This window comes from Sylvia atricapilla, chromosome 7, assembly GCF_009819655.1.
Source record: "Sylvia atricapilla isolate bSylAtr1 chromosome 7, bSylAtr1.pri, whole genome shotgun sequence".
Taxonomy (NCBI): domain Eukaryota; kingdom Metazoa; phylum Chordata; class Aves; order Passeriformes; family Sylviidae; genus Sylvia; species Sylvia atricapilla.
The window spans coordinates 22655155-22679419 of record NC_089146.1 but is presented as its reverse complement, the minus strand read 5'-3'; the positions used below and the strand labels follow the sequence as shown (position 1 = coordinate 22679419).

General features: G+C 61.2%; 1 protein-coding gene across 2 annotated transcripts in view; it reads left to right on the top strand.

Moving 5' to 3' along the window:
- The window catches only part of SPEG (striated muscle enriched protein kinase), a 38817-nt gene that overhangs the window by 1040 nt on the left and 13512 nt on the right, over positions 1–24265 (top strand). The window contains exons 1-14 of one of the 2 annotated variants that reach the window (XM_066322918.1): positions 6826–7051; positions 10237–11396; positions 11792–11881; positions 12139–12520; positions 13598–15090; positions 16061–16204; positions 16980–17162; positions 18820–19031; positions 19292–19380; positions 19568–19749; positions 21838–22098; positions 23365–23523; positions 23665–23854; positions 24006–24235. In XM_066322918.1, coding sequence (XP_066179015.1) covers positions 12168–12520; positions 13598–15090; positions 16061–16204; positions 16980–17162; positions 18820–19031; positions 19292–19380; positions 19568–19749; positions 21838–22098; positions 23365–23523; positions 23665–23854; positions 24006–24235 — 3496 coding nt within the window. In that variant the 5' untranslated portion in view covers positions 6826–7051; positions 10237–11396; positions 11792–11881; positions 12139–12167. Of the gene's footprint in view, positions 1–6825; positions 7052–10236; positions 11397–11791; positions 11882–12138; positions 12521–13597; positions 15091–16060; positions 16205–16979; positions 17163–18819; positions 19032–19291; positions 19381–19567; positions 19750–21837; positions 22099–23364; positions 23524–23664; positions 23855–24005; positions 24236–24265 lie in introns of those variants that run through there. The other variant, XM_066322917.1, reaches the window with a different exon arrangement.

Sequence of the window (24265 nt, the reverse complement as noted above, 5' to 3'; positions counted from 1 at the left end):
GGGCACAGAGGCGCTGGGAGCATGTGATGCCAAGCCTGCTCGGGGCAGGAGGAGAGAGAGAGAAGAGAGAGAGAGATGGGGATTGGGCACATGGTGCTGTGCCATCACAGCCACCAACATGGTCCTCAGTATCCCCCCACCAGCTGCCCAAGGGCAGAACTCCTGTAGGCTCACCGTAATAGCTTTACCCGGTATTGGAAATGCACTGGCTGAACTGGAACACCAATAGGGTTAGGAGGAGGAGCCTAACATGTGAGAGGTGGGGCTGACAAGTAGGTGGAGCCCTGCGGTGGGCGAGACCTAGTGGTTAATTAGCCGAGGCAAATTAACAAGCCTTTGCTCATCCCTGTGGCAGCCCCTCTGCTCATCACCAGGGGTGTAGCAAGTCAGAGAGGGAGTGCATGGGGATTGCTGCCCTTGCATGGGTGGGCTTCGTCCTGCAGGTTTGGGGCTCAGCCCCCTCTGCCCCATCATCATGGAATCATGCAAGCATAGAATCACAGAATTATTTGTGTTGGAAAAGGCCTCTAAGATCATCAATCCAACCCTTGACCCAGCACTGCCAAGTCTACCGTTAAACCACATTTACGTGTTTTCTGAATACCTCCAAGGATGGTGTCTCCACCACTTCCCCGGCCATTCTGTTCCAGTACTTGACAACTCTTTTGGTGAACAAATTATTCCTCATGGAGGATGGATGCTGCCTCCCTGGGACAGGGAAGGCCTGAGTGTTGGAGAGAGTAGAAGCAGGTGGCATCTCTGAGATGTGAGATGTGCTGTCTGCATGGGGACAGTGAGGATGGGGAGTGAGGGAGGCAACATTGAGCCCTGAGGCTCCAGGGAAGGACCTCCACCTGGGACCTGCAGCACAGGAGGCACACCAGAAATGCTGCACCTTGAGGAGGGACTGGATGACTGTGACAGGTCAGAAGGAGCCTTCACAATGCTGAAAGAGAGCACTGAGCCAGGAATCTGGAGAAGTGGTGTTTGGAGGATGGTGGAACGTTTATGTGCAGGTCAGGAGCCTGCTGGGCTGGCAGGAGACACAGAGAATTGTGCAGCAGGGGTTCGGCCCTGCAGGGAGTCTGTGTGGAGTCACTGTGCATCACGCTTTTGGAGACCATGGCATGGTGGAGTTGGATGTGGGGTGAAGTGTGTGCAGAATGGGAGACATGCACTGCTCTGGGGGAGGGGCAGCCTGTCCTGGGTGGACAGCAGGGGGGTCACGCTATTCTCATGCTCTGGTGTGCTGCATGGAGCTGCACCTCTCCATGGCCACACCAGTCTGGGCCCCACTGCTGCTGCCCAGCAGCACAGCACAGTCTGATTTCCCCAGGTGCCCGTTCCCATTGTGCTGACGCACTCTTCCCTGCTCCCAATTCCCAGCCGCCGGCCCTCACCACCGCCTTTCTGGGGCAGCCGAGGGAGGGACGGAGCAGCCAGGATTGCCTAATGTGCAGTGTGAATGTCACCCTGCCTTGGGCACTCCTCCCAGCAGGCTCTTGGCCATGGATGCTCCACCATCGAGCAAAACAGCCACCCAAAAAGGCATCCCTGGGCCAGAGACACCTCTGGAGCCGTGCAGGCTCTGGGACACTGGGTTGAGCGGGGAGCAGGGCAGCCCCCAGTGTGGTTTCATCACTGTCGCAGCACAGAACTGTCTTTGTGGTGTGCTGTGGCAGTGCCAAGAGCGTGCCACATCCTGCCAGACTCTGGGCAGGTCTCCAGGGATCATGGAAGTTCCACTCATAGCTCTGCCATCCTTGTACTGGGAAGGGACACCCCATCCTCATTCCCTGGGGCATTCTGTGAGTTAGGTCATCAGACATTTACAGGGCAAGTGGGATGTGTGCAGGGTCCCCAGGCAGGATAAAGTCTTTCTCTGGACTTGGGATTCGAGGCCCCTGTGTCTGGTGGTATTGGAATGCCCTTGCTTCATTGGCAAGATCAACTCTTTCTCTGCACTTGGGGTCCTGGTCCTCTGTGTCTGGAGGTGGCGTTGTGTCCTTGCTCCATCTGCCTCTGGTGGGTAGTGGTCTCTAGTGGGCACATAGCCTCTTTTCTCCCTGGCGCACTGCCAGGCTGCAGATCTCTCTGGGGCCAGCACTGGCTCTCCCCAAGGTGGCTCAGGTCCCTGCTGGTGGCCTGGGGGGGCTCCATGCTGCCCATCTCTGTACTCAGCCTAGGAAGCTCCTCCTGCACCAGCTCAGCAGTCCCCCTTGCTCACACAAGCCCGATTTAGCTCCTCTAATCTCCTGCCCTGAATCTGTCGCTCCACCCCACTAATGATTTTCTCCTGCTCTTCTCCCAGGTTCCCTGAGCGCGTCAGTGCTCACTGTTGGGAGTGGGGAGAGCATGCGTGGGGCTGGCCAGGCAGCCAAGTGCAGGGGCTACCAGGGACACACCGTCCCCACTGTCCCATGCTGTCCCCCCGTGCCCCATTGCACTGCCCCTCCCCTGCTGCAGGTTCTCCCTAGGGCCTCAGCTCCATAGGTGCAGGTGGAGTGCATTGACCTTTCTCATACCAACACCAGGCTGGTCCAGGGGCTTCCCAGGTCCACCCAGGGAACCTCCAGATCCTCACTTCCAGCCAGCCCTGGTCCCTACCATAGCTCCATTGCTCCTAGACTTGCTAAAGCCTTTATCAGGTCTCAGTTGCATCTCCTGAATTTTTTCCTTGTAAACTGGATTATCACCAGAAATCACCTCTTAAGAATCTGAGCTAATCTCCTTTTAAAGCCCAGCCCTCATTCACTGTGCCAGCACTGCCTGATCCTCCCCACCCAGGCTGCCTCTCCTTTCAAGGTTGGATGTGTCCATCTTGGGCTCCCAGTGCAGGGTCTTTCTCCGTCCGCCTCCACCTGCACTCAGCAATCAAACCATCTTGGAGCCTTTCCTCTGCCCAGGAAGCAGCCTGTACCTGCCTGGATTTGGGGGCAGGAAATGGGGCAGAGGCTTCGTGTATGTGGTGGCCCTGCATGAACCCTTCCTGTGTGAGGAGTTACAGTGGGGCAACATTGGCATAATTTTTCAGTTGATGCTGCATGGCAATGGAGCCCACTGGGGATGGCTGTGCTGACCCTGTTCCTGTGGCACAGCATCCCTGGCCATTTATTTCAGTGCCTAATTTCGGTCCCGTAATTTGCAGCACCGTGCCCATGTTTAATGCCCCAGAGTGGCTCCCACCTCTGCCCCTGTCCACCTGGGCGGGGGGCTGGTGTGGTGGCCCTGTGTCCCAGATTCCCATCCCAGGGTCTGTCGGAGCGAGACGTCTGCTCCCAGCGAGCGGGGTGGTGAGTGCAGCTGTCCAGTCAGTCACCTCCACCCCTGCCCTCTCGCCTGCTGCTGGAGGGTTATTTTTGCTGAGGAATGTGCCATCCCCTCGGATTCTGGCAGGCTGCAGGGCTTGTGTTACAGTCAAGAGGCCGAAACCCAGGCCTGCAGTTGGGTAAATATAGCACCAATATTCAGGACTGCATGAGGGGACGACAGCCTCTTCCTCCTTCCAGGGTTGCCCATCACTCCCATTGCTCTTCCTGCCTCCAGACACCAGGTTGCAGGCTTGTGCCCTGGCATGGTAGCACTGGGAAGGGGCTGGTTGCTTCCACTCTGCTGCCTGCACTCTTGTCTGCTTTCCCCCACAGCATGCAGCCTCTCACTCCCTGCTAGGGGGTATGCTGGAGTTTGGCAGGGCAGGGATGTAATGCCTTGTGCCATCCTGCTCCATGTCCAGACACCCAGAGCCAAGGTGACATTGCTGTTTTGCACCCCTGTGTTCTCCACCTGCAGTGAGCACTGTGTGCTCAGGCATCCTTCTTGTGGCAGCAAGGGAGGTGAAACTGGAGAGGGCACTGGGGTGTCCCAGCCCTAGGGAGAGGGGGGACAGCACAGCACTGCTCCTCCACAGGGTCAGAAAGATTCTGTGGTGCTACCCTGCCTGGTCACAAGAGATATTCTGCTGCTGTATTTATTTTTACTGGGGACAGAGCTACGGAAAGTCCCCACCTACCCAGGCTCCCAGCACATCCCCACCTCCTGCCGACCATCCCCAGCATCTCCAGGAGGTGCAAACGCATGAAAGATTCATGTCCAGACCTCCTCCTACTTGAGATGCCGCATGCACACACCGCCATCAATTATTCAAGCACTGAGGCAAGGGGGCTGCTGGCTGGGACCAGGGGCAGGGGGTTGGTGCCAGGCCAGAGCTGTGGTACCTGGTCAGGATCTGTGCAGAGCAGCCAGGAGGCCCAGCAAGGTGTGGAGGGCTGTGGTTCTTGGAACAGTGGGATTAATGCTGCATTTTGAGCAAGTATTTGCTGTCTGCTTTGCTTGGCTTGGGGCTGATCTGTGTTCAGCAGGCAAAGCTGGAGCTGGGCGGCAGAGGGGCTGCCTTGCTCCAGGTCTGCTTCTTGTCCATGCCACACCTGCGCTGGCCACCATTCTCTGTCCTTGGTCCATGACCTGCAGAGGAGCAGGACATTGTCAGGGCTGCCCCTGGGCTGGGGCAGGGCAGAGGGACAGCCCTAGTTACAGGTGGCCATGACCACCCATTGGTCACCTTCTCTGGTGACTTCGGCTTTGCCCTGATGGGGGAATTTGCAGGTGCTGCCGCCACTGAAAGGGACTTTTGTTGCCTGCAACATGCCTGGCCTCTTGGAGGTGACCCAGCTATTCCCATGGTTTCAGCATCTCTGGGACAGCCCAGAGTTTACTCCTGAGCTTTTGCTGAGAGATGGCTACAGAGTCACAGTTGCTGTAAAGAGCTGTGTGCCCAGCCAGCCAGGAGCTGTGACCAATGGGCAGCAGATGTAGGATAGTTGGAGGATACAGAAGTGACTATGTTTTGCCTGGGCAAATGTAGTCCTCCCTAGGGCCAGCCCTGGGGCTGGCCTTGTGGTGCTTTGGTGACAGCATCCTTGCCCTGGCACCACTGCGTGACAAGTCCAAGCCTTGGCGCTTCTTCCCAGCATCCCTGATGAGTCTTTTAATCCCATTTGAGTGTGAAAAGAAGGCGCAGACTGTGTTTGTGCAGCAGGACCACAGGCATGCACAGATAGGGCGAGAGCACCTGGCAGAGAAGCCCTGGGTGCGGGTACCCTGACATACATGGCACAAGGGTACCCATTTCTGCCCCACCCAGGGCTGGGGGAGCCGGCAGAGACCTTTGTCTCTGACAGGAGATTCCCTTAATGCCAGCTGTAGCATTTGTAGGACTTGTCTGACGTGCAGGGTCTCCACGGAAACCCCGCAGCATCACTCAAATTGTGGGACTGAGAGAAATGTTGTATAAACAACCTCTTTTGTACTGGGTAATTTGCAAGTTATTATGGAGCCATGAAAAGCCTCACGTTTGGAGTTATGAACTAGGAGGGGAAGTGAAGAAAAGCTACCAGAGCTGCCAAGCATCATGGGGAGCACGATGCCTGTGAGCAGCTCCTTGTGGAGCAGCTGGCTCCCCAGGGGATAGGTGAGCAGCATGAGGACAAGCGCTGGGTGGGGAGGCCTCCAGCGGCGCCCCTATGAATGCTCTGCAGTGGGAAGGGGCAGCTCAAACCTCACAGATGGTGAGGCCAGGACCTTGGCAGCCTCTCCAAGGGCCTGGAAAGGGGGCTGGTGAATGCTGCAGGGCTTGGTGAGTTGATGAGGCAAGGTATCAAGAGCTATGGGGCACCAAGGGCATGACATGCAAGACAGGACCTGCTGAGGCTGTGAGGCTGGGACTGCCCCTCTGGCTTATTTGTTGTATCACCCAGAAAACTGGGACAGGCCAGCAGGGCTTGGGATGGCCAGCTGGAGAAGGTGTTCCAGGTTGTGCCAGCACCCCAGGAGCACTTACAGGTCTTAATGTCCCTACCCAGCCTCACTGGGGACTCCCACCCACAGCTTCTGTCCACATCCCAGGAGCCCCATCACAGCTGAGTCCAGGGCACAGAGTCCTGCTCTGAGCTGTGCTGTGGGTCCTCATCCCAGCATGAAGGGAGGTCTTGTGAGTGTCGTGTGGACAGGGACAGCTTGTTCCCCATCAGCCATAAAGCAGTGATGCTACACCAGGGCTGAGTGGTCCAGCCCTGCAAACCCATGTGGGTCCTGAGGGCGCCCAGGGGGCAGGGTACAAGGTTTGCCTTGGCACCAGCACTGGGACTGGAGGCTGTGTGGTTTGCCAGGGGAATTGATGTGAAGCACTGTGCCCATATTAGCTCCTCTCCATATCCTTGTGTGGTGACCCACACCCCTGCCTTGGCAAGGGGATCTTTCTGCATTACCGATGACTGGAGGGTGTGGGGGACTGAGCAGAGGCTGGCAAAGTGATGGTGAGCCTGTGTCTTGGCTGGACAGTGCCATGGCACACTGCAAATGTGCTGCTGGGTGCAGGGTTGTTGCAGCTGTGGCACTGGGGCTGCCCTGTTTGGGAACACTTTGGGGACAGCACACAGAGCACTGCCGTCTTGTGCTGTTGCTAACCCAATTGGTCTGCATGTGGGGGCTGTAGTGGGGGGCTGTGCCCTAAGAGAGAAGTGCCCTATCCTGGGCAGTGGGGCAGGATGGACAGGTGAGAGGGAGCAGTGGTACAGCTGCACTGCCTGGCACAGGGCTCGGACCCTTGGCTGCCGTGTAGACATAGCCAGAGGTGGAGAGACCACGTACCCGCCTCAGACACGCCCCTCCCTCCTCTCTACGACAGTGGCCCTCGCCCCCCACCACCTGTGCCCTGCCTGTCCCCCCACCGCTGTCACTGTGTGCCAGGGCTGGCGGGGAGGCGGAGGCGGAGGCAGGCGGGGGAAGGATGGAGGGAGGAGCACTCCAGTGATGCTTCATGCTCACAGCTCCAGCCCTCCCGAGAGCCCAACCTGGCGAGCCCCTTCCTCTCCCTCCGCCGTTCCCGGCTGTCGGTGGTGAAGGATGCTCGGAGCATCGCTTGCTGCCGCGACGTGCTGACAGCGGGGACCCCGCCGGGAGCGGGCTGCCGTCCTGCCGGGCCTGAGTGCGTGTCACCGGGCCAGCAGGGCTCTGCAGAAGCATGAAGAAGATCTGGGTGAAGAAGCGTTTCCAGGTAAGGGCTCCAGGCTGCCGTGCCGGCGGGTGCCGGGGGAAGGGGGCAGTGCCGAGAGCTGCTGGGGATGGGAATGGATGCTGATGGAGATGGGAATGGGGATTCGAATAAGGATGCGCATGGGAGTGTCCCTCTAGCCCTTCCGTTGCCCCCTGGGGCTCCCTAGGGCTTTGCACAGCACCAGCTTTAGCCCCGCGGGCAGAGCTGCCGGCGGCTTGCCTGGCCTCACCAGCCCGGGCAGGAGGGGCAGAGGGCAGGGGCTCAGCACCTCCTGTGCCAACACCCGGGCTGGGACCCCCGCCGGGGCTTTCCCCACGTCCCTCTCTTCCCTCTCTGCCCTCTGGAGTCGGGGCAGCAAATGGAGGCTGCTCCATGGCTCCCCCCAGCCCCACTGCCGGTGGTCACGGAGCTGGAGACGAGGCTTTGCATGCGTCATCCCCTCCGCGTCAGGAGCATGCCTGGCACAGGCAAGGCTCCTTCGCGGGCCCGCCGCACGCTCCGCTGCCGAGCAAGGAACAAGGACGTCACTTGGCCTCAGCGGGCGGGTGGAGGATGGGGAACACACTTCCAGGAAGCCCCCCGCCCCCAAATCCCCGGGGCACACGAGCCCCAGGCGGGCCCATAGCCTCCCCGCTGTCACTCTGCCTGGTGGCCCAGAAGGGACTGGGAAGGGGCTGTCACACGCAGTCCCTTCCCAGGGGTGAAAGATGCACGACAGGACAGAGGTTCCCAGGGAGAGAAGGCTGAGGGTCCATCTGGGGCGAGGTCGTATGCACAGCCTGGCTGCCCCATCTGCATTTGGGGGCAGCAAGTCCAGGGCAGGGGAGTCCTGCACTGCTGCCTGAGCACGGGAGGGGTATCAGAACAACCACAGCAGCTGTCTCTCAGCACCAGGCGAGTCACTCACTCCCTCCCCACCTTATTCCATCCCTGCTCCCTGTCTGCCTGTCTCACCCAATAGCCAGCAGTGCCATGTGGTGCCGGGCTCCACGTGCTAGGTGGTGGCAAGCTCCATGGTCCCCCAGGAGATCCTTCACTCCCCACTGGCCCCATGGGCCAGCACAGGACCCCAGCCTGGGCATGTTGATCCATGCCTGGCACAGGGAAAGGAAACAACTCCAGGTCTCACCCAGCTGCCTTGTAGTGCAGGGTTCAAGCTGGGTGTGGATCCCAGCCAGCTCTTCTCTCTACTCCAGGCTGAGTAGGCACAGTGTGCTCCTGGGGCTCCTCCATCCCTTTTCCCAAGATGCAAATGAAACCCCACGCAGGAGAATTACCCCTGCGCTCTGTCTGTCCCCTTCATGCAGACTCTGACCCCACACCAAGCCCTGAGCTGCTCCCTTTCCATCTCCTGGCCTGGGGCTGACCCTGTGTCACCCAGCACTTGCTCCCCAGTGGGCTGCAGGTGGGTGCTTTGCTTGAGGCGGGTCCAGTCTGCAGGGTGCCCTGAATCCTACAAGGTGCTCTGATCCCTCGGGGTGCCCTGATCCTGTAGGGACCAATGTTGAGAGGTGAAGGGGATGGGGCTCAGCCCCTCTGTAGCTCTGGGCAATGGAGCCCAGCCCACGCCCACTGGGTGCAGTCACCATATTTGATGGGGAGCCGATGGCGCCTGTCCCTGGGGAAGCCACAAGAGTACCCGATAATGGCACTCAATTGCATTTTCATTTTTTAATGGGGGAATTATCCGCCGATGGTGCAGTTAATCACTCATCTTTCCCTGGCCTGGAAGACGGGCTGCCAGCCAGAACCAGCACAGTCAGCCGAGAAGGGGAGGTGAAGCCTGGCTCAGCCTGAATACAAATGTGTCTCGTGCAGCCACTGCCCTCTGGCCGGCGCTGCATTCAGGCAGGGGGTTGGTGGGAACCCTTGAGAGCTGCCTGTGTGCATGGTCTGCCACTGCAGTGGCAGCAGCTTTGGATCTTGTGAAATGAGCCTGCTGCTCTTCAAGGGCAACTAACTGCTCTCCATGCTTGGCTGTCCATCCCTGGTGGCTGGCTGTCCCTGGGGTCTGGCTGGCTGTGACCTGCTTGGGATCTGGAGGAGTGGCAGGGCAGGAGGGGCTGGTCGAGCAAAGGGCTTCAGGACCTTTGGGTGTTCAGCCCTGGGCTACTCACTGGGGAGACAGGGCACTGGGCCATCAGTGTCCTGGGGAGACCCTATCACCCAGACTGGCTGGGAAGGATGCTCAGTCCTGGCAGCCCAACCCTGCCTGTCTGCACTTCACATTCCCACTCCTGACAGCCTTGGAGATCACCCTGTCCCTCTGCTTTCCTGGGATATGGCGTCAGTGCACACCGGGTCTGGCAGACAGGCTGCCCTCAGCTGGTCCCTTCCCTGGCACACAAGTGCCCAGCCCTGGGCTGCAGCGCAGAGGGCAGCCAAGTTGGCAGGGAGCCCCTGGTGCTTCCACCCCATGCTTGGGTCCCACCTGCCTGCCCAGCCGGCATGGGTGAGCACAGTCCCTATGCCTCCAAGCCCGCACCAACAGGCCAGTCCCGTGCTGCCATGCAGTCTCTCTCTCAACTGGCATGGCCTCTATAGAGGATGGAGGATGCTGTCCCCATGCTGGGACGGTGGCCATGGTGGAGTCTGGGCCAGTGCCTGGAAGACATTTGCTGGCCAAAACCCCTGCTGGCTGCGTGGCTTTGAAGGGTCTGCAGAGCACTTGGGACGCAGCCCAGGCAAAGACTTTGCTGCGGGCCATACCAGCTGCAGGCAGCAATTCTGGGACATCTGGGGCGCCCAGGACTGTCACTCCTGGGCTTGAGCTGCAACACAGGGCTGGGGGTGCACTGTGCCATCACCAAGGGGACTCAGTGTGAGTGCGCGCGCGTGCGCACAGGTGTGTGTGAGAGTGCGTGGCCGGGCATGCGCTACACGTGCCCACCTACACCCATCCATCTCTGCGTGTGCGCGGGGGCGTGTGCCTGTGGCTACCCGTGGGTGTGCAGCGAGGGTGCGTGTGAGCGGTGCCAGGTGTGCCCTGCCAGTGGGAGGGCGTGAGTGACACGACGTATGTCGTGCCAGAGTGTGTGCGAGCAGTTGTGGGTGAGAGAGGTGCTGTGCTGGGATGGGATGTGTGTGTGTGTGTGTGTGTGAGGTGTGGCGTGGTGTGGCATGTGTGCATGGCAGGTAGGAATTGCCATGCCATGGGTAACGCTCTGTTCTCTTTTCCTTTGCAGAAGACCGGCCATTCGCGGCGCTTTGGGCGCTTCACGCATGGTGCGTTGAGTTACCAGGACCCAACTCCCCCTGCCATCCCAAATGTGCTGGGATGGGGTCCACCACCATGCTACAAGGGACAGCCAGCAGAGGCTGGGCAGGGCTGGATTGCCTCTTGCCAGCCACAAAATAGGGTCCCAGTCAACCAGGAGCTCCCAGTGTCCCCTATGCATCTGGTCTGCTCCTGGCCCTGCAGCTCTAGTTGTTCAGGAGCTGCCAGACGGTTGTGGCCAGGATTGGGAATCTGATGCACTAGCAGTGCAGGCAGCAGCTGGTCATGTGCTGGGCTGCAGAGGGGTGACTTGGAGTGGGGGGAAGAAGTGTAGGCCCCTACACGTCTTAAGAGTGCAACGGAGAGACGCAGTAGTGGGGCTGGGGACGTGTTCCTCACTGCAGGAATTGTTGCTGCAGCTGGTGACGGCTTGGGCAGTGGCAAGGAAGAAAGTCAGTCCTTTCCTGGCAGTATGGCACTAGCTTCCCTGGAATGGGACATTAGGGTGATACTGAAATGGCCTTGCCACATCCTGCCTGGTGGAGGGCAGCTCATCGTGATGCCCTGTCCTGAGAATTTTGGCTTTATCAACTACAGATGTGCTGTGGAGCACAGCTATATTGTACAGCACTTGCACTGGTGGGGCAGAGGATGGACTCGTACATGCAGGGGGAGGCTGTGTGCACATGGACATGTGTCCGTGTGCTCCGGCATCCCCAGGAGCACCAGACTGGGGCACAGACTGGGGAGGTCCAGCCCCAGGCTGAGGTGCACTACAGAGCACAGAAGGATGTGTGGATACTGCAGCGGTGAGGCCAGCATCTCCAAGGATAGGGCTGGCTGTCCTGCTGGGCAGGATGTGGCTGTGGCACGGGGAGGGAATGGTGCTGTGTAGTGCACAGGTGGGATGGCGTGTGCAAAGAGAGGGTCTGTTTGCACCACTGGAGTGGTGTGCAGTGAATGTGGTGCAGAGTGGAGACATGGTGGGGAAGTGCTGGGGACAAGGGACCCCCCTGCTGCCCCCCGCGTCTCCGCAGGCCGGGCCGATAACCAGGTGTTGATGTCTCTCTCTCTCTTGCTGCCCCTATGGAAGCGAAGTTTTCCGCTCCTGCAGGAAACAAAGCTACGGTAGGAATACCCTTTCCCAGTGCCATCTCTGTCCCCATAGTGGACCCTGTGTCCCAGCCTGCCACCCTGCTCTGTCACTTCCACTGTCCCCTTGCCCTGGTTTTTTGTCCCTGTGCCACCTCTGCCAGCTGCATCCCCACTGCTGGCACTGCCTCCTTTCCTCTCATCATCTAACACTGTTCCTGCCTGCCCTTGCCCTGCTGGACTTTCCTACTCCTAGTCCTGCCTTTCCCTACTGGCAGCTTGTCCCTGCAGGCTGAAGTCATGCCTCCTGCCCTGGAGCTGTCTGGGCACTGCTCTCCTGCTCCTGGAGCCAATGGGTCTGCAACAGGCAGTACTAGTGTGGTCTGCTGTCTCTCTGTACTCTCATTTCTTACTCTCCCCTCCCACCCCAGACTCGGAGACAGGTGAGGATGAATCCAGCGACCCCCAGGTGACACAGCGCAGTGATCTCCAGGATGAGACAGCCTTCAGCACCCCCACGGGTGAGCAGGGACACCTGGCTGGCACTGAGCCCTGACACTGGCTGCTGGCCAAGACTCCCCACAAGGCCTCTGGCTTTGGGGATGTCCATGAAGAGGGAGCTTTGATCTGCCCACACAAAGGGGAGAGGGCTTGAGGCAGCAGGGTGCTGCTCAGGACATGCTGGTACACCCCATGTGTACCATTTCAGCCCGCTCTGAGCAGGGTGCTGAGCTTGTCCCTGCAGGCACACAGTCTTGGCTCATCCCTCTTCTCTCAGGTGGGTCTGACACCCTCGTGGACGCCTCCATGAACACAACGCCGACCTCGGTGCTGGCCCTGTCACAGGCAGAGGAGCGCTCCAGCTGGTCAGGCAGCCAGCAGACCGTGGTGGAGAAGGAGACGGATGCCAGCCTCTCTGCACGGGGACCCTACCTCCGTCCCACTGCCTGGCCGCAGCCACAGGGAACCCCAAGGCAAGCAAACACGCCGGCCCCCCGTGGCGCCGAGGTGCGGCACCTGGGCGTGGAGCCGCTGGTGCGGGCATCACGGGCTAATCTGGTGGGCACAAGCTGGGGGTCAGAGGATAGCCTTTCGGTGGCCAGCGACCCGTACGGCAGCGCCTTCAGCCTGTACCGAGGACGGGCGCTCTCGCTCCACGTGTAAGTAGCCAGGGGAAGCACACGGAGGGAACATCATGCTGGGGCCATCTCCTTCCAACTCCTGCAGCCATCTCCTTCTCTCCACCTGGGTTTTCTTTGCCTTCGCCTTCTCAGATGAGGAGTGGGGACTCTGAGCAGTAGGCAGCCTGGTCTCGGTGAGAAGGTGGGAGCAATGCAGCCTGGGGGTGATGTAGAGTGGGGTCTGTTTCTGCTGTGGCCAGGTTGAGGCTGGGGGTGTCCCCTGTGCCACTGCTTAAGCTGCAGTACCCCACACACAGGTTATGCCATGGGTATTTTCCCATTCCACCCCGCCATGATGCTCTGTGCAGCCCACAGTGTGGAGAACTGGAGGTGCACAGTAGCCTGGGACACACACTGGCAAGTGTCTGCCCACAGTACAGGGGTGGCAGCAGGACCCAGGAAGATGCTGCCGCCCCAGATCCTGCAGATGTGCTCAGAGCCCCCATCCCTCCCTGCCACCTTTGGTTCCCATACCTGCAGGCCTGCTCCTTTGACCTCCATCTTGCTCTTTTTTTTTTGTTTAAGGCTGCTTATTCCACCAGAACTTCATCTCCACCTTATGATTTCTGCTCTGAGTTTGCTGAGCCCCTCTTGGGGCAGTAATATAGGAAGATGGTGCCCAGAACAGCATGTGCATGGGCAGGGTTTGCAGCCTTGGGGACCCCCTCTGGTCAGGCTGCACTGCCTCAGCACACCAGGACACCCCAGCAAACTGAGGCAACCCCCCAGCCCCTGGTTCTGTCTGCATCGTGGCCCTGGGGAGGGAACTCACTGGGTATCCCAGCATGACCCAGCTGCTCCACATGAGTACCCCTGGGCAAAGGGTCCCAGCAGCCCAGGACTCTCACCTAACCCAGTCAGCTCCCAATGGTCTTGGGGTGACCAGATGCCCTTGCTGGGACCGTTTGAAGTCTTCCCTGTCACAAAGCTGCCCTGACTGTTTGACCCTCTTGCTCTGCCCCACTGGGCACTGTGGTGCAAGCTAGAAGCTGGGATGCAGCCAAGCGGGTACAAGGGTGGTCTCTAAGCCATGCTCCTCTGTCTCTGCCCTTGCAGCAGCATCCCCCAGGGAGGCTACCGGAGAGATGACCTCCACAAAGGCCCTGTCTCTCCAAAGCCTGGTGCAGAGCCCCCGAGATCCCCCGCTACCCTGCCGCTGACTGCCAAGCCACCCATCGTCCGCTCACCATCTCCTCGTGCTGGCACATGCCTGCAGCCACCTACTGCCCACGGCCCTGGCGTCCCCTCCTTCACACCCGTGACCCCTCGCAAGAAGTCCTCAGTGCCGGTAGAGTACCAGGACATCGTTCCTGAGGAGTACGAGGAGAAAATCAAGAAGCCCAAGTCCTCTGGGTACTCACAGGGCAGCACACAAGAGTCCCGTCCCCAGACACCCATGAGTGACACCTCTGGCCGCATCTCCGTCCGGGCATCCCCCAAGCTGGTGCGTGCTGGCTCCAGGATCTTTGAGAGGCTGCAGTACTTTGAGGAGCGGCAGAGGAGCCTGGAGCAGGACAGTCCCTTTCCCGCACGCCCCAACCTGCCGCTGCGCAAGACACGCTCCTTCGACCAGCCTGGCACTGGCTCGCGCCGTGCCAGCACTCCCGGAGGCTCGCGGGAGGACCTGCGGGAAGGCGGCCGCTGGGAGCCGGGCAGCACGGCAGCGTGCCGGCGCTTGGCCTTCCGGCAGAAAGCCGCGTCCTTTGACGAGCGGGGCAAGTTTGCCAACCGTGTCTACGCCATCGAGCACAAATTTGCAGAGGAGCTGACCCGCATCAAGCGGACAGTCTCCAAGCAGCAGCTGCGGCGCTCCCAGGAGCTGTGCAAAGCCGGGTTACCCCCGGCACCCTCACCCCCAGCCACCAGTGAGCCCCCCGCGCCCCGTGCCCCCCGCAGCTCTTCCTCTCAGGGCACCGGCGGACGCAAGGCACTGCCACCCAAGACCTGCCCGCCAGCAGAGAGCACACACGTCATCCAGCACCTGGCACTTTCCAGCGTGGTGTTGGTGGGACCTGATGGGGAGCCGCCGCCAGGGGGGCAGCGAGGGAAGAGAGCCCCGGTGGGGGGAGGTGGGGCGGCTGGACAGCCCAGCTCAGAGGATGCAGCTGCCAGGAAAGGTCTGCAGCACGAAGGCACTGGGGAAGTGAAGAAGAAGGAGCAGTGGCCGTTGGCACAAGCCAGCCCGCAGGGAAGGGTGGTCCTCTCGCAGGGGGGCCCCGCTGAAGGCAGCCCGTACCCAGATGGAGGCCCTGCCCGTGGCCCTGGGGCACTGAACGAAGCTCTGGCTGCCCGACTGGCTGTGCCCCACGGACTGTACCGGCGGCCGGAGACGCCCACAGAAGTGCGGTTCCTGCCTTGGGCAAAGCCAGGCATGGAGCAGGAAGCTCGTCTGGAACGAAGCTGGGCAGGACATGGTGTGGGCAGGGAGGTGGAGAGAAGGCAGATGAAAGTGTCAGAGAAGAAAGAGAGTGGCCGGATGGCTCAAGAAGGCAGGAGCACACGGAGCAAGGGGAAGGGACGCCGAGCCAGGCCCACCTCTCCAGAGCTAGGTAGGGGCGCGGCTTTCTGCCCTCCTGCAGGCACAGAGCTGGCCTGGCCAGCCCCTGGGTGGGTTGGGGGACTTCCAGCCTGCCCCTGGGAGACGTGGGGAGCCCAGGGCTGGAGTGGAGGGGCATGGCTCTGGAGGCTGGAGTAGTTGGCACCAAGCAGTGCCGTAAGACAGATCAGATCAGCCTGGCTGCCAGTTTGCTGGGCCTTGGGGTTACAACACTTGCTGTCTTCTCCATACCTCTTGCCTGCCACAGGAAAGATACAGTGTGCTGACTTGTGGCATAGAGCCCTGGTCTGGGGTACAGGGCTCCCACTGCAACTTGTCCTGTCTGGGCCATGCTCTGTGGTCCAGGCAAGGCACACTGCCCAAGCTTCCACAGGGGAAGGTGGCTTGGCTGGGGGAGACGAGTCCTGCCCATCTCAGCATGTAGCAGTTAGACCAGACTATACCTGGGCTAGGAGCTTCTTCCAGGCTCTGCTCTAGCCAGAGAAGTGCCAGGCCCACATGTCTGAGACTCCTGGCACAGCCCCAGGACTTCTGTCCATGTGCTGGGGCCATGAGAGGGGAGGGAGCTGGCAGGTGCTTGCTAATGTATTGGGGTGCAGCAGCCAGCATCCCGCAAGGGATTGGGGGAAGTTTAGGGCAGGGGGTGCAGCAGGCTAAACAATCCTACTTCCATACCCCGCTGTCACATCATCTCTTATGCCCAATGGGGATGTACAGCAAGCTGTGTGCTTCCTGCCCCATGGTCCCCTGTCTTGTCCCTACTGCCTGCTCTGTGCCATGGTGGATCCTGATGTGGCCTTTTTGTCCACTGCCTGGCCTGAGTACCTGCTAATGGCCCAGCAAGGCTGTGATTGACCAGTGAGCTGGGAGACCCATGCTCTGCCTGCATGCAGCCCAGCATGGCACAGGACCCACTCACATCACCCTCCTGACAGCCACGGGGCCCATCTCTCCCTGTGCAGAGTCCTCAGATGACTCCTATGTCTCAGCGGGTGAAGACCCTCTGGAAGCCCCCATCTTTGAGATCCCCATCCAGGACATGGCAGTGGTCGTGGGGGCAGAGGTGCTGCTCAAGTGCATTGTCACGGCCAACCCCCAGCCAGAAGGTGAGCCACACTGGGGCTGGGTGTCAGGGGCACGAGCGTGGCAGATGGACTCCCTGCATGTCCGTGTCCCAGCTACACGGTATGAGTGGGACAACTGGTGCTGAGCTGGGTATCTCAGGGGAGGTGATGTGCCCACCCCTTCAACCCTTCCTCCCCTCAGACAGGAGAGAAGTGCTTGGGCACTGCCTGCCAGGACAGGGTGCAGAGGACAGGGTGCCTACTGTCCCCCAGTGCTGGGCTGGGCTGTTGGGAAAGTGGGAGAAGGGCTACTGAGCCCTGCGCGGGCAGGGACGGGTGATGCAACCTGATCTGGTGGGTGGCGTCCCTGCCGATGGCGGGGGAGGTTTGCTGGAACTAGATAATCATCAGGGTGCCTTGCAGTCCAAACCATTCTGTAATTCTCTGATGCTCTGCGCTGTTGTTGGGACAACTCAGGTGGTTTCCCGCGGCCAGAAGCTTCCGGGCACGCTGTATCCAGGACAGCGCGGGGGCAGCTGGGCATCCAGGGCAGGTGCCAGTTGCCAAAGCCAGGCACAAGCCAAGCCGCTTTAATTCCGTCTTCCAGCCTCCACTGGAGGGCAGGAGGATGTCAGGAAGCATATAGGGACCAGCCACGGTCTCTCCGTCAGAGAGCCGTGGGATCCCGGGGCTGCTCCCCAGAGCAAATGGGTCCTCAGGGCAGGCAAAGGAGCGCCTGGCCTCCCCGGGACCCTGCGCAAACCCCGGGAGAGCTCGGACTCTCCTGCCCACGCGTGACCCCCGCCTCTGCCGGCAGTGTCCTGGAGGAAGGACGGGGTCCCGCTGCGGAGCAGCACGACGCGCCCCATCAAGGCGGAGGGCGAGCGCCACACGCTGCTGGTGCGTAGTGCCCGGGTGGCCGACGCCGGGCTGTACACTGTCACCGCCGCCAACGAGGTGGGGGCCACCTGCTGCAGTGCCATCCTCAGCGTGCGGCCCGGTGAGTGCCGCGGCCGGCGGATGGAGGGAGGCCGGGAGGGAAGGAGGGAGGCAGACAGGGAGGGAGCGAGGGCTGGCGCCGCGGTAGGCGGGCTGCCAGCTCTGCCGCTGCTGTCACTGGGAAGAAACCGGCTTCCTTACCCTACAAGGCTCTGTCTGAACCAAAGCAGCTGACGTGCTCCGGGCAGCCATGGAAGGATCCTACCGTGGGGGGAGCGGGGTCAGGCTGTGAGCATCCGCTGGCGCCCAGCAAGCAGCCCAGTCTCCAGCTCCCGCACCTGCCCTGTGTCCCGCTAGACATGGGGGTACACCAGCCTGCCCTACAACCTGCAGACCATGTGGGTACCCCTGCCCTCAGCCTGCAAACCATGTAGGTGCTCCTACCTCCAGCATGTGAACCGTGGGGATATCCCAAGCTGCTCACCAACCTGCAAATTGTGGGTGTATCTCCGCGCTCCACTCTGCTAGCCGCGGGGAGACCCCCGCCCCACAAACCATTAGCTGTGGGGATACCCTGCCCGCCCACCAAGCTGCTAGCCGGGGAGAACCCCACCAGACCCCTACCCCGCTGGCCATGGGGATACCCAGTCCGCTGAACCCCCCAAACCCTCCCCATTCCAAGAGAGTGTCTCTGGGCGGCAGGCAGAGGCTCAGAATTGCCCCGAGGGCTTGAAGCGTCCAAAACTTCCACGCTCCGTGTTTAGGCGGGACTGTACACCCAGGGACAGCCGCGGCCGGGCAGGGCCGGCCGGGCAGAGCGGTGGGGGGCCGCGAAGGGCCCCGGCAGACCCCGGCCCGCCGCGGGCCCTCCCCCGCGCTGCTGGCCCAGCCCCGGGGGCCGGCCGGCGCTGGGGCGGGGAGGGCTCATCGGGCCGGCGGCGCTGCGAGCTGGAGGCGCCCGGCACCGACGGCGGTTCGGCGGTGTGCCGCGGGTCGGCTCGCGGGGCTGCCGTCGCCCCGGTGAGTGCGGGTAGCTTCGGGGAGGTGGGGTGCGGACAGAGGGAGGTCGGGCTCAGGCTCCCAGCTCTCCGCTGGAAGCTGCCCGCGGGCATGACGGAAGCGCGGGGACGCAGATCTTGCCCGGTACCGGGCAGGCCGCCCGCCTCCCCCGGCGCAGGCAGGGAGCTTGAGAGCGCTCCGGCGGCCGGGCTGAAGGGGCCGGCACCCCCATGGTGGCGACTGGGCTCTGTCAGTTCCCCGTGCCGCTCGCTGCTCCCCATCCCGTCCCCGCCGGCCCCTGTATCCCGCACCCCGCGAGTCCCCCAGTCCGGCCCCCGATGGCGCGGACCGGCGGGCGGGCGGCCTGCAGGGGGGAGCGCAGCTGCCAATGTCACCTTCAGCCGTGCCGGCCCGGGCAGGGACAGCCATCCCGGGAATCCGGGCGGCTTAAGGATGGGAGCGCGGGCTGCTGCGTAAGAGCCACTTGAGCCCTGCTGTCGCCTTGCGGAATATCGCGTCCCCTTATCATCCCGCGGCGTGCAGCTCACCCCCTCCGCCGGCGCGGCCATGCACCCCTTCGCTGCCGGCCACTGCCGAGCCGTGATGTGCCGAGGGGTGGGTGTCCACCCCTGTAATGCAGGGTAGTGGGAAGGGGTGCCCTAATCCGCCTGCCCGGCTCCGGTTGCTGTCAGCTCCTTATCCGGCCTCTTCTGTGCTAGCACCCGCTGTGGATCGGCATGGGAACTTGCCCCCCGCCATCGGCCAGGCCAGCCCCATCACATCGGACGAGGAGTACCTGAGCCCCCTGGAAGAGTTCCCCGAGTCCGGCACCCCCCAGCACCGACCAGCCATGAAGTTGCAGCCAAGAGCAGAGCATGGGGCTGCCCGTGGCTCCCCAGAGACCACCTTCAAGGCTTCACCCACCTTTGAGGTGAGATAACAAATCCCCCAGGAACTGGTGGAGGGGTACAGTGCCCTGTCACTGCAGTGCTGTGGTCCTCGGTGCCAGGAGATGCTGGGTCAGGTCTTCCTACCCCTTGATCTGATGTGGGGTCCTCCCAGCACCTGGGTAGGCTATGCCCCAGCAGCTTCCCTGGTACTCCTGTTGTGACAGGGGATAGACAACCCTGGTTGCAGTGATGAGGATGTGTGCAGATGGTGCTTGCTGTTCTCTGACCCCTCTTTCCCCAGGTATCCTTGTCGGACCAGTCGGTGCTGGAGGGGCAGGATGTTAGCATGACCGTTCGCGTCCGTGGGGAGCCCAAGCCCATCATTTACTGGTGAGTCCTGCTGCTCTCTGGGGTCGCAGCTAGGCAGAAAAGGAGGGGACAGGCACAGTGACTTTTCCATCTGGGGATGGTTAGCATGGAGCTCTCATCCTGAGCAGGGAGTGTTGGAAGTTTTTTTGGGGACAGCCACACTTGGTGTGCAGGTATGACCACGATCTTCTGCCTCTGTCTGGAGCAGGCTGAGAAACAGGCAGCCAGTGAAGTATGGCCGCCGGCACCACGCAGAGGAGGCAGAGGGAGTGCGAGGGCTCTTCACACTGCACATCCTGGCGGCGGAGCACACTGACACCGGCTTCTACACCTGCAAGGCCGTCAACGAGTATGGCACCAAGCAATGCGAGGCCAAGCTGGAGGTCAGAGGTAAAACTCCCTGAGTATGTTACCCAAGAACCTGAGAGACCAGCTGGCTCTAGTGCCCTGCATGAACTGTGGGGATGGGGCCACTGCACACCCCTCCTTGGTGGTGCAACATAAGAAAGGGAGACAAGCCAGCCCACCCTGTGGTGGCACAGGTGGAAAGTGGAGCTGTGTGCCTGGAGCTGTCCACAGAGGCTGGCCCTGCAGCAGAAGGCAGGCTGCCTTTGCTGTCTCATCCAGATGTGCAGCCCTGAGTCCCACCTGTTGCCTGTTGTTCCAGAGCCCCACTGATCTGACCCAGATTCAAGTGCTTCTCACACTCCAGCTTTAACCCATGTCCCATCCCCGCCACCCCCTTATGGGGTGAGGTGCTGCCCCTGGCTGACCAGGGAGGGCTTTTGGCCTTGGGGGCTCTGTAGGAAACATGTCCTCCTCATGCCCTGCAACTTGTTCCCTCCTCGTCCCAGGCTGCCTGCAAGCTCTGTGCCAGGCACAGGGCAACTTGCAGAGGGCCCTCTCTACCCATTTCCAGCAATGTCCCATATGCATGGGACTTGACTGACGTCCAGTCTCCTTTCCTTGCTATTGCTCCCCAGCCCTGCTGTGGTCCTCCTAGGACCCCAAAGTATGTGTGCACTTTAGAGGGGTGAAGGGGGAGTTGGGACTGATATCCAGGCTCTGTCTGGTATCCCCGAGGCCAGGGAGGGGGCCTGTGGGGATGACTGATGCTGCCTCCCTCCTCTTGCCCTTTGCTGTGTGTGCCCTGCTCCCCCCAGCCCTCCCTGCTGATGGCTGCCTGAGCCCCCCTGAGCTGTGCCGATCCCACCCGGGCCTTGGCTGCACTGCTTGTACGCTGCCGGGATAATGCTCCCAGCCTACAGCAAAGCGCGGCGGCACGGGGGTGGGAGCGGAAGCCATCTCAGTGTCCCACGACTGGCAGGAGCTGGGCTGCAGGAGTGATGGCCTAACCCCAGGCCCTCTTGGGGAGCTCAGCAGATGGCTCCGTGCCTTGTTGCCCACTTGCACCCCTCGTGCCGGCGCTGGCATATGTGTCCGTGCCGGTCCCGTCGCTTCCGCACTAACCCTTCTGCTTGCTGACTGCGGTTTTTGTCTGTACGCAGGGGGAGTACGATAAGGGGGTGCATCTCTCAGAGCCGCGGCTGCGGGGCTCTTAGTTGGACACCTCTTAGGCAGTGGATCTCACCTTGTGTTATTACCTCCTTCTCCATCCGCCGCCTCGTCCTGGACGCACCGCGGGGACGCGCGGGCCCTCGACTGCGGGCAGGGGCTCACCACATGGCCGGGGCAGGCGTAACCGAGGCGGGGTGGGGGAAGCAGCAGGGGAGCAGCAGGCACCCCCTCAGCCGGGCCAGGGTGCCCAGATGATGCTGTCTTGTCTCTTGCTCCATCCGTTTGTCCCTGTCTGCGTGTTCTGCTGCCTCTCTCTTGCTGCCCAGGGAAAGGGAGCGGGAAGCTGAGCCCACGGTTGCCGCCGTGCCGGCCAGGGCTGTAGGGAAGGGGCTGCAGTGCGGTCACAGCTCTGTGACAGTCACCTTGGAGCACGGGAGACAGGGGACCCCAGGGACCCCACAGGGGAACACCCTGCGTGAGGTGCAGCGGGGAGGGAGAGCATTGGCCCCTTTGGCTTCACGGTGGCCACTCAGGTCCCAGCTTGGCCACCAAGTCCCTTGTAGCCCCAGGGCTTGGGTCCCTCAGGAGCATCCCCTGGCTGTGGGTCTCTTCTCCCCAGGGAGGGGTCTTGACGGGGGGGACGGGCTGCGAGGCCGTGACCCTTTTTTTTTTGTAGCTCTAATAAAATCTGTTTGGTAAAGCGCTGTGTGGTGTGTTCCTGGCACGGACACCTCCCCTCACCCCCAGCCCCCTCCCTGGCTCAGCTCTGCTTTCCACATCTCGCCTCCCATCCCACCCTTCCCTGCTGCACTCCTTGCCCGCTGCACCAGGCCCCCTCCCTGCATGAACCAGTGCCCTGCATGTACTCCCACTCCATCCCTGCTACCTCCATTGGTTGCTTTTCAGTTGCTGAGATGCATCTCTCTCTTTCTTTCTCTCTCTTCCCCCCTCCCCGGGCAGCTCGCCCTGAGTGCCAGTCCCTGGCCATCGTGGTTCCCCTGCAGGACTTGGTGGTCGGGGCGGGGGAGATGGCGGTCTTTGAGTGCATGGTGGCCGGCCCGCCAGACATGGACGTAGACTGGCTGTCCCGGGGCCGGCTGCTCCAGCCTGCCCTACTCAAATGCAAGATGCATTTTGATGGGCGCAAGTGCAAGCTGCTGCTTACCTCTGTGCATGAAGACGACAGTGGAATCTACACCTGCAAGCTCAGCACTGCCAAAGGTAAGAGGTGGGCATGCAGCTCCCCGGGAGGGTTCTCACTCAGGGCTTGGCCCTAGGGGGGTGGATAGACCCCCTACCCTGGGCTCAGGGCTCTTGTCCCCAGGGATGTAGCTGTGAGTGCTGGAGGTGAGGTACAGGGAGATGGAGGGATAGGCAGTGGTTGGTGCCCCAGGAACTGGGAAGATTTCTCAGGGAAACCTGGTGTGCATTAGTTCTTGGGTTTCAGCACCCTGAGCCCTGTAGCTCTGTCCCACCCCATTCCACTCAGCTTCTCTACCAGCATGCATGTGGCTCACTGAAACACGGGAAGATGCATTTGCTCCATGGCTGCACTAAGTGGATGCAGGCCTGGAGTCCAGCTGTCCCTGTCCCCTGGCTTCAGAGCTTCTGGGCACCCTGTTCCAGTACTGATGTGTCTCTGCTGGCTTGGGAGGTGGTGGGGAAATGGGCAGAGAGTCAGGGCTTCCCAACCTCTCCCACCAAACCATCACTGGCAGCAGCTCAGCAGGAGTTGCATGGGCCTCTGTCCCATGGCTCTGACACACCTGTGCCTGTGCATGCTGCCCACAGCCCTGTCCCACACAGTCTACTCTCCTGCCCACCTAGACAGCAGGGTTGGGGGGGGTTGCAGGGAGAAGCAGCATTCCCTACACCCTGTGGCTGGTGCCTGTGCAATCCTCCATGAAGGAGGCTGTATGCCTGTGGGGATTTGAAGGTAGCAGCAGTTTGGGGCTCAGGGAGGTGAGTGTGTGCCTGAGAATGTTGTTGCCCATCCTTTCACAGGGTGGGTGACACCACCATCATGGCAAAGTGGTCCCTACTGGAAATCCCCTCACCTGGAGCATTCAGCCTCCTCATATCCCCATGCTGCTCCTTGGATGCTGCATGTGCTGGCACTACCTGCTTAAGCATCGCTGCCCCGTCCCCAAGGGGATAAGCCAGCTGTCATCTCCTGCCCTATGGGGAGGGCAGGGCACCCTCCCACCCCAGCTTGCTGCTGGCACCTGTACTGCTGTGCAGGGAGGAAAGAGGGGCCTGCTGCCATCAGAGCCCCAGGCCTGGGCATAGGGACCTTTGTACCCCCCTGCCCTGCATAGGGACAGAGCCTGGAGCCCTACACACCTGGGCTCAGCCCCCACCATGTATGGGGTATGCTCACCCACAGCCACACTGATTTCTGGGTTGCAACTGGGAGAAGTCACAGGCTGCCTCCTGCCGTGGACAGGTGTGTGCTGTGGGGGCTCACAGTGCCTGCTCTCCTCACAGATGAGCTGACCTGCAGCGCCCGGCTGACAGTGCAGCCCTCTGTGCAGCCGCTCTTCACCCGCAAGTTGGAGGATGTGGACGTGGTGGAAGGGCGGACAGCGCGTTTTGTCTGCATGATCAGTGGGACTCCTCCTCCGACGGTTACCTGGACTCACTTTGGTAACCCCCAAGCCCAGAGAGCTTGCCAAGGGCCCTACAAGGAGAGCTCTCCTCATCTCCTTGGGGGCTGCACCCAAAGGCTGCACTTGGCTGGGACTGGAGGCAATGCTGCTGCTGATGCTGGTGTGTGTCTCTGCACAGGCCTGCCAGTGCAGGAGGGGGAGAATGTGCGGATTCAGCAGGACGGAGGGCTGCACTCACTGGTCATCGTGCATGTGGGCAGTGAAGATGAAGGGCAGTACAAGGCAACCGCCAGGAACACCCATGGCCTTGTGGAGTGCTCCGCTGAGCTCTATGTGGAGGAGCCAAGGCCATCTGCAGCCTCCCAGATGTAAGAGTTGGATGGTCACTGGAATCTGCTTCCCCCTGCTTGCTCCCCTCTGGGACATGGTATACAACAGGCTTACGCAAAGCCTGCGGCTGGGGCTGAGCTGGGGGCACCACACCATGCTCCCATCATGAGCATGTGTGGACTCTTGCAGCTCTAAGCTGGAGAAGATGCCATCCATCCCAGAGGAGCCAGAGCAGGTGGAGACAGAGGCAGAGTGCTTCACCATGCCCGATTTCCTGAAGCCACTACACAACCTGGACGTGGTGGAGTCGAAAGAGGCCGTGCTGGAGTGCCAGGTGGCCGGGATGCCCTACCCCTCCATCACCTGGTACCACAATGGCTCCCGAATTGACAGCACTGATGACCGCAAGATGATGCAATGTAGGACTCCTTGTTGCCTTCCCCACCCCC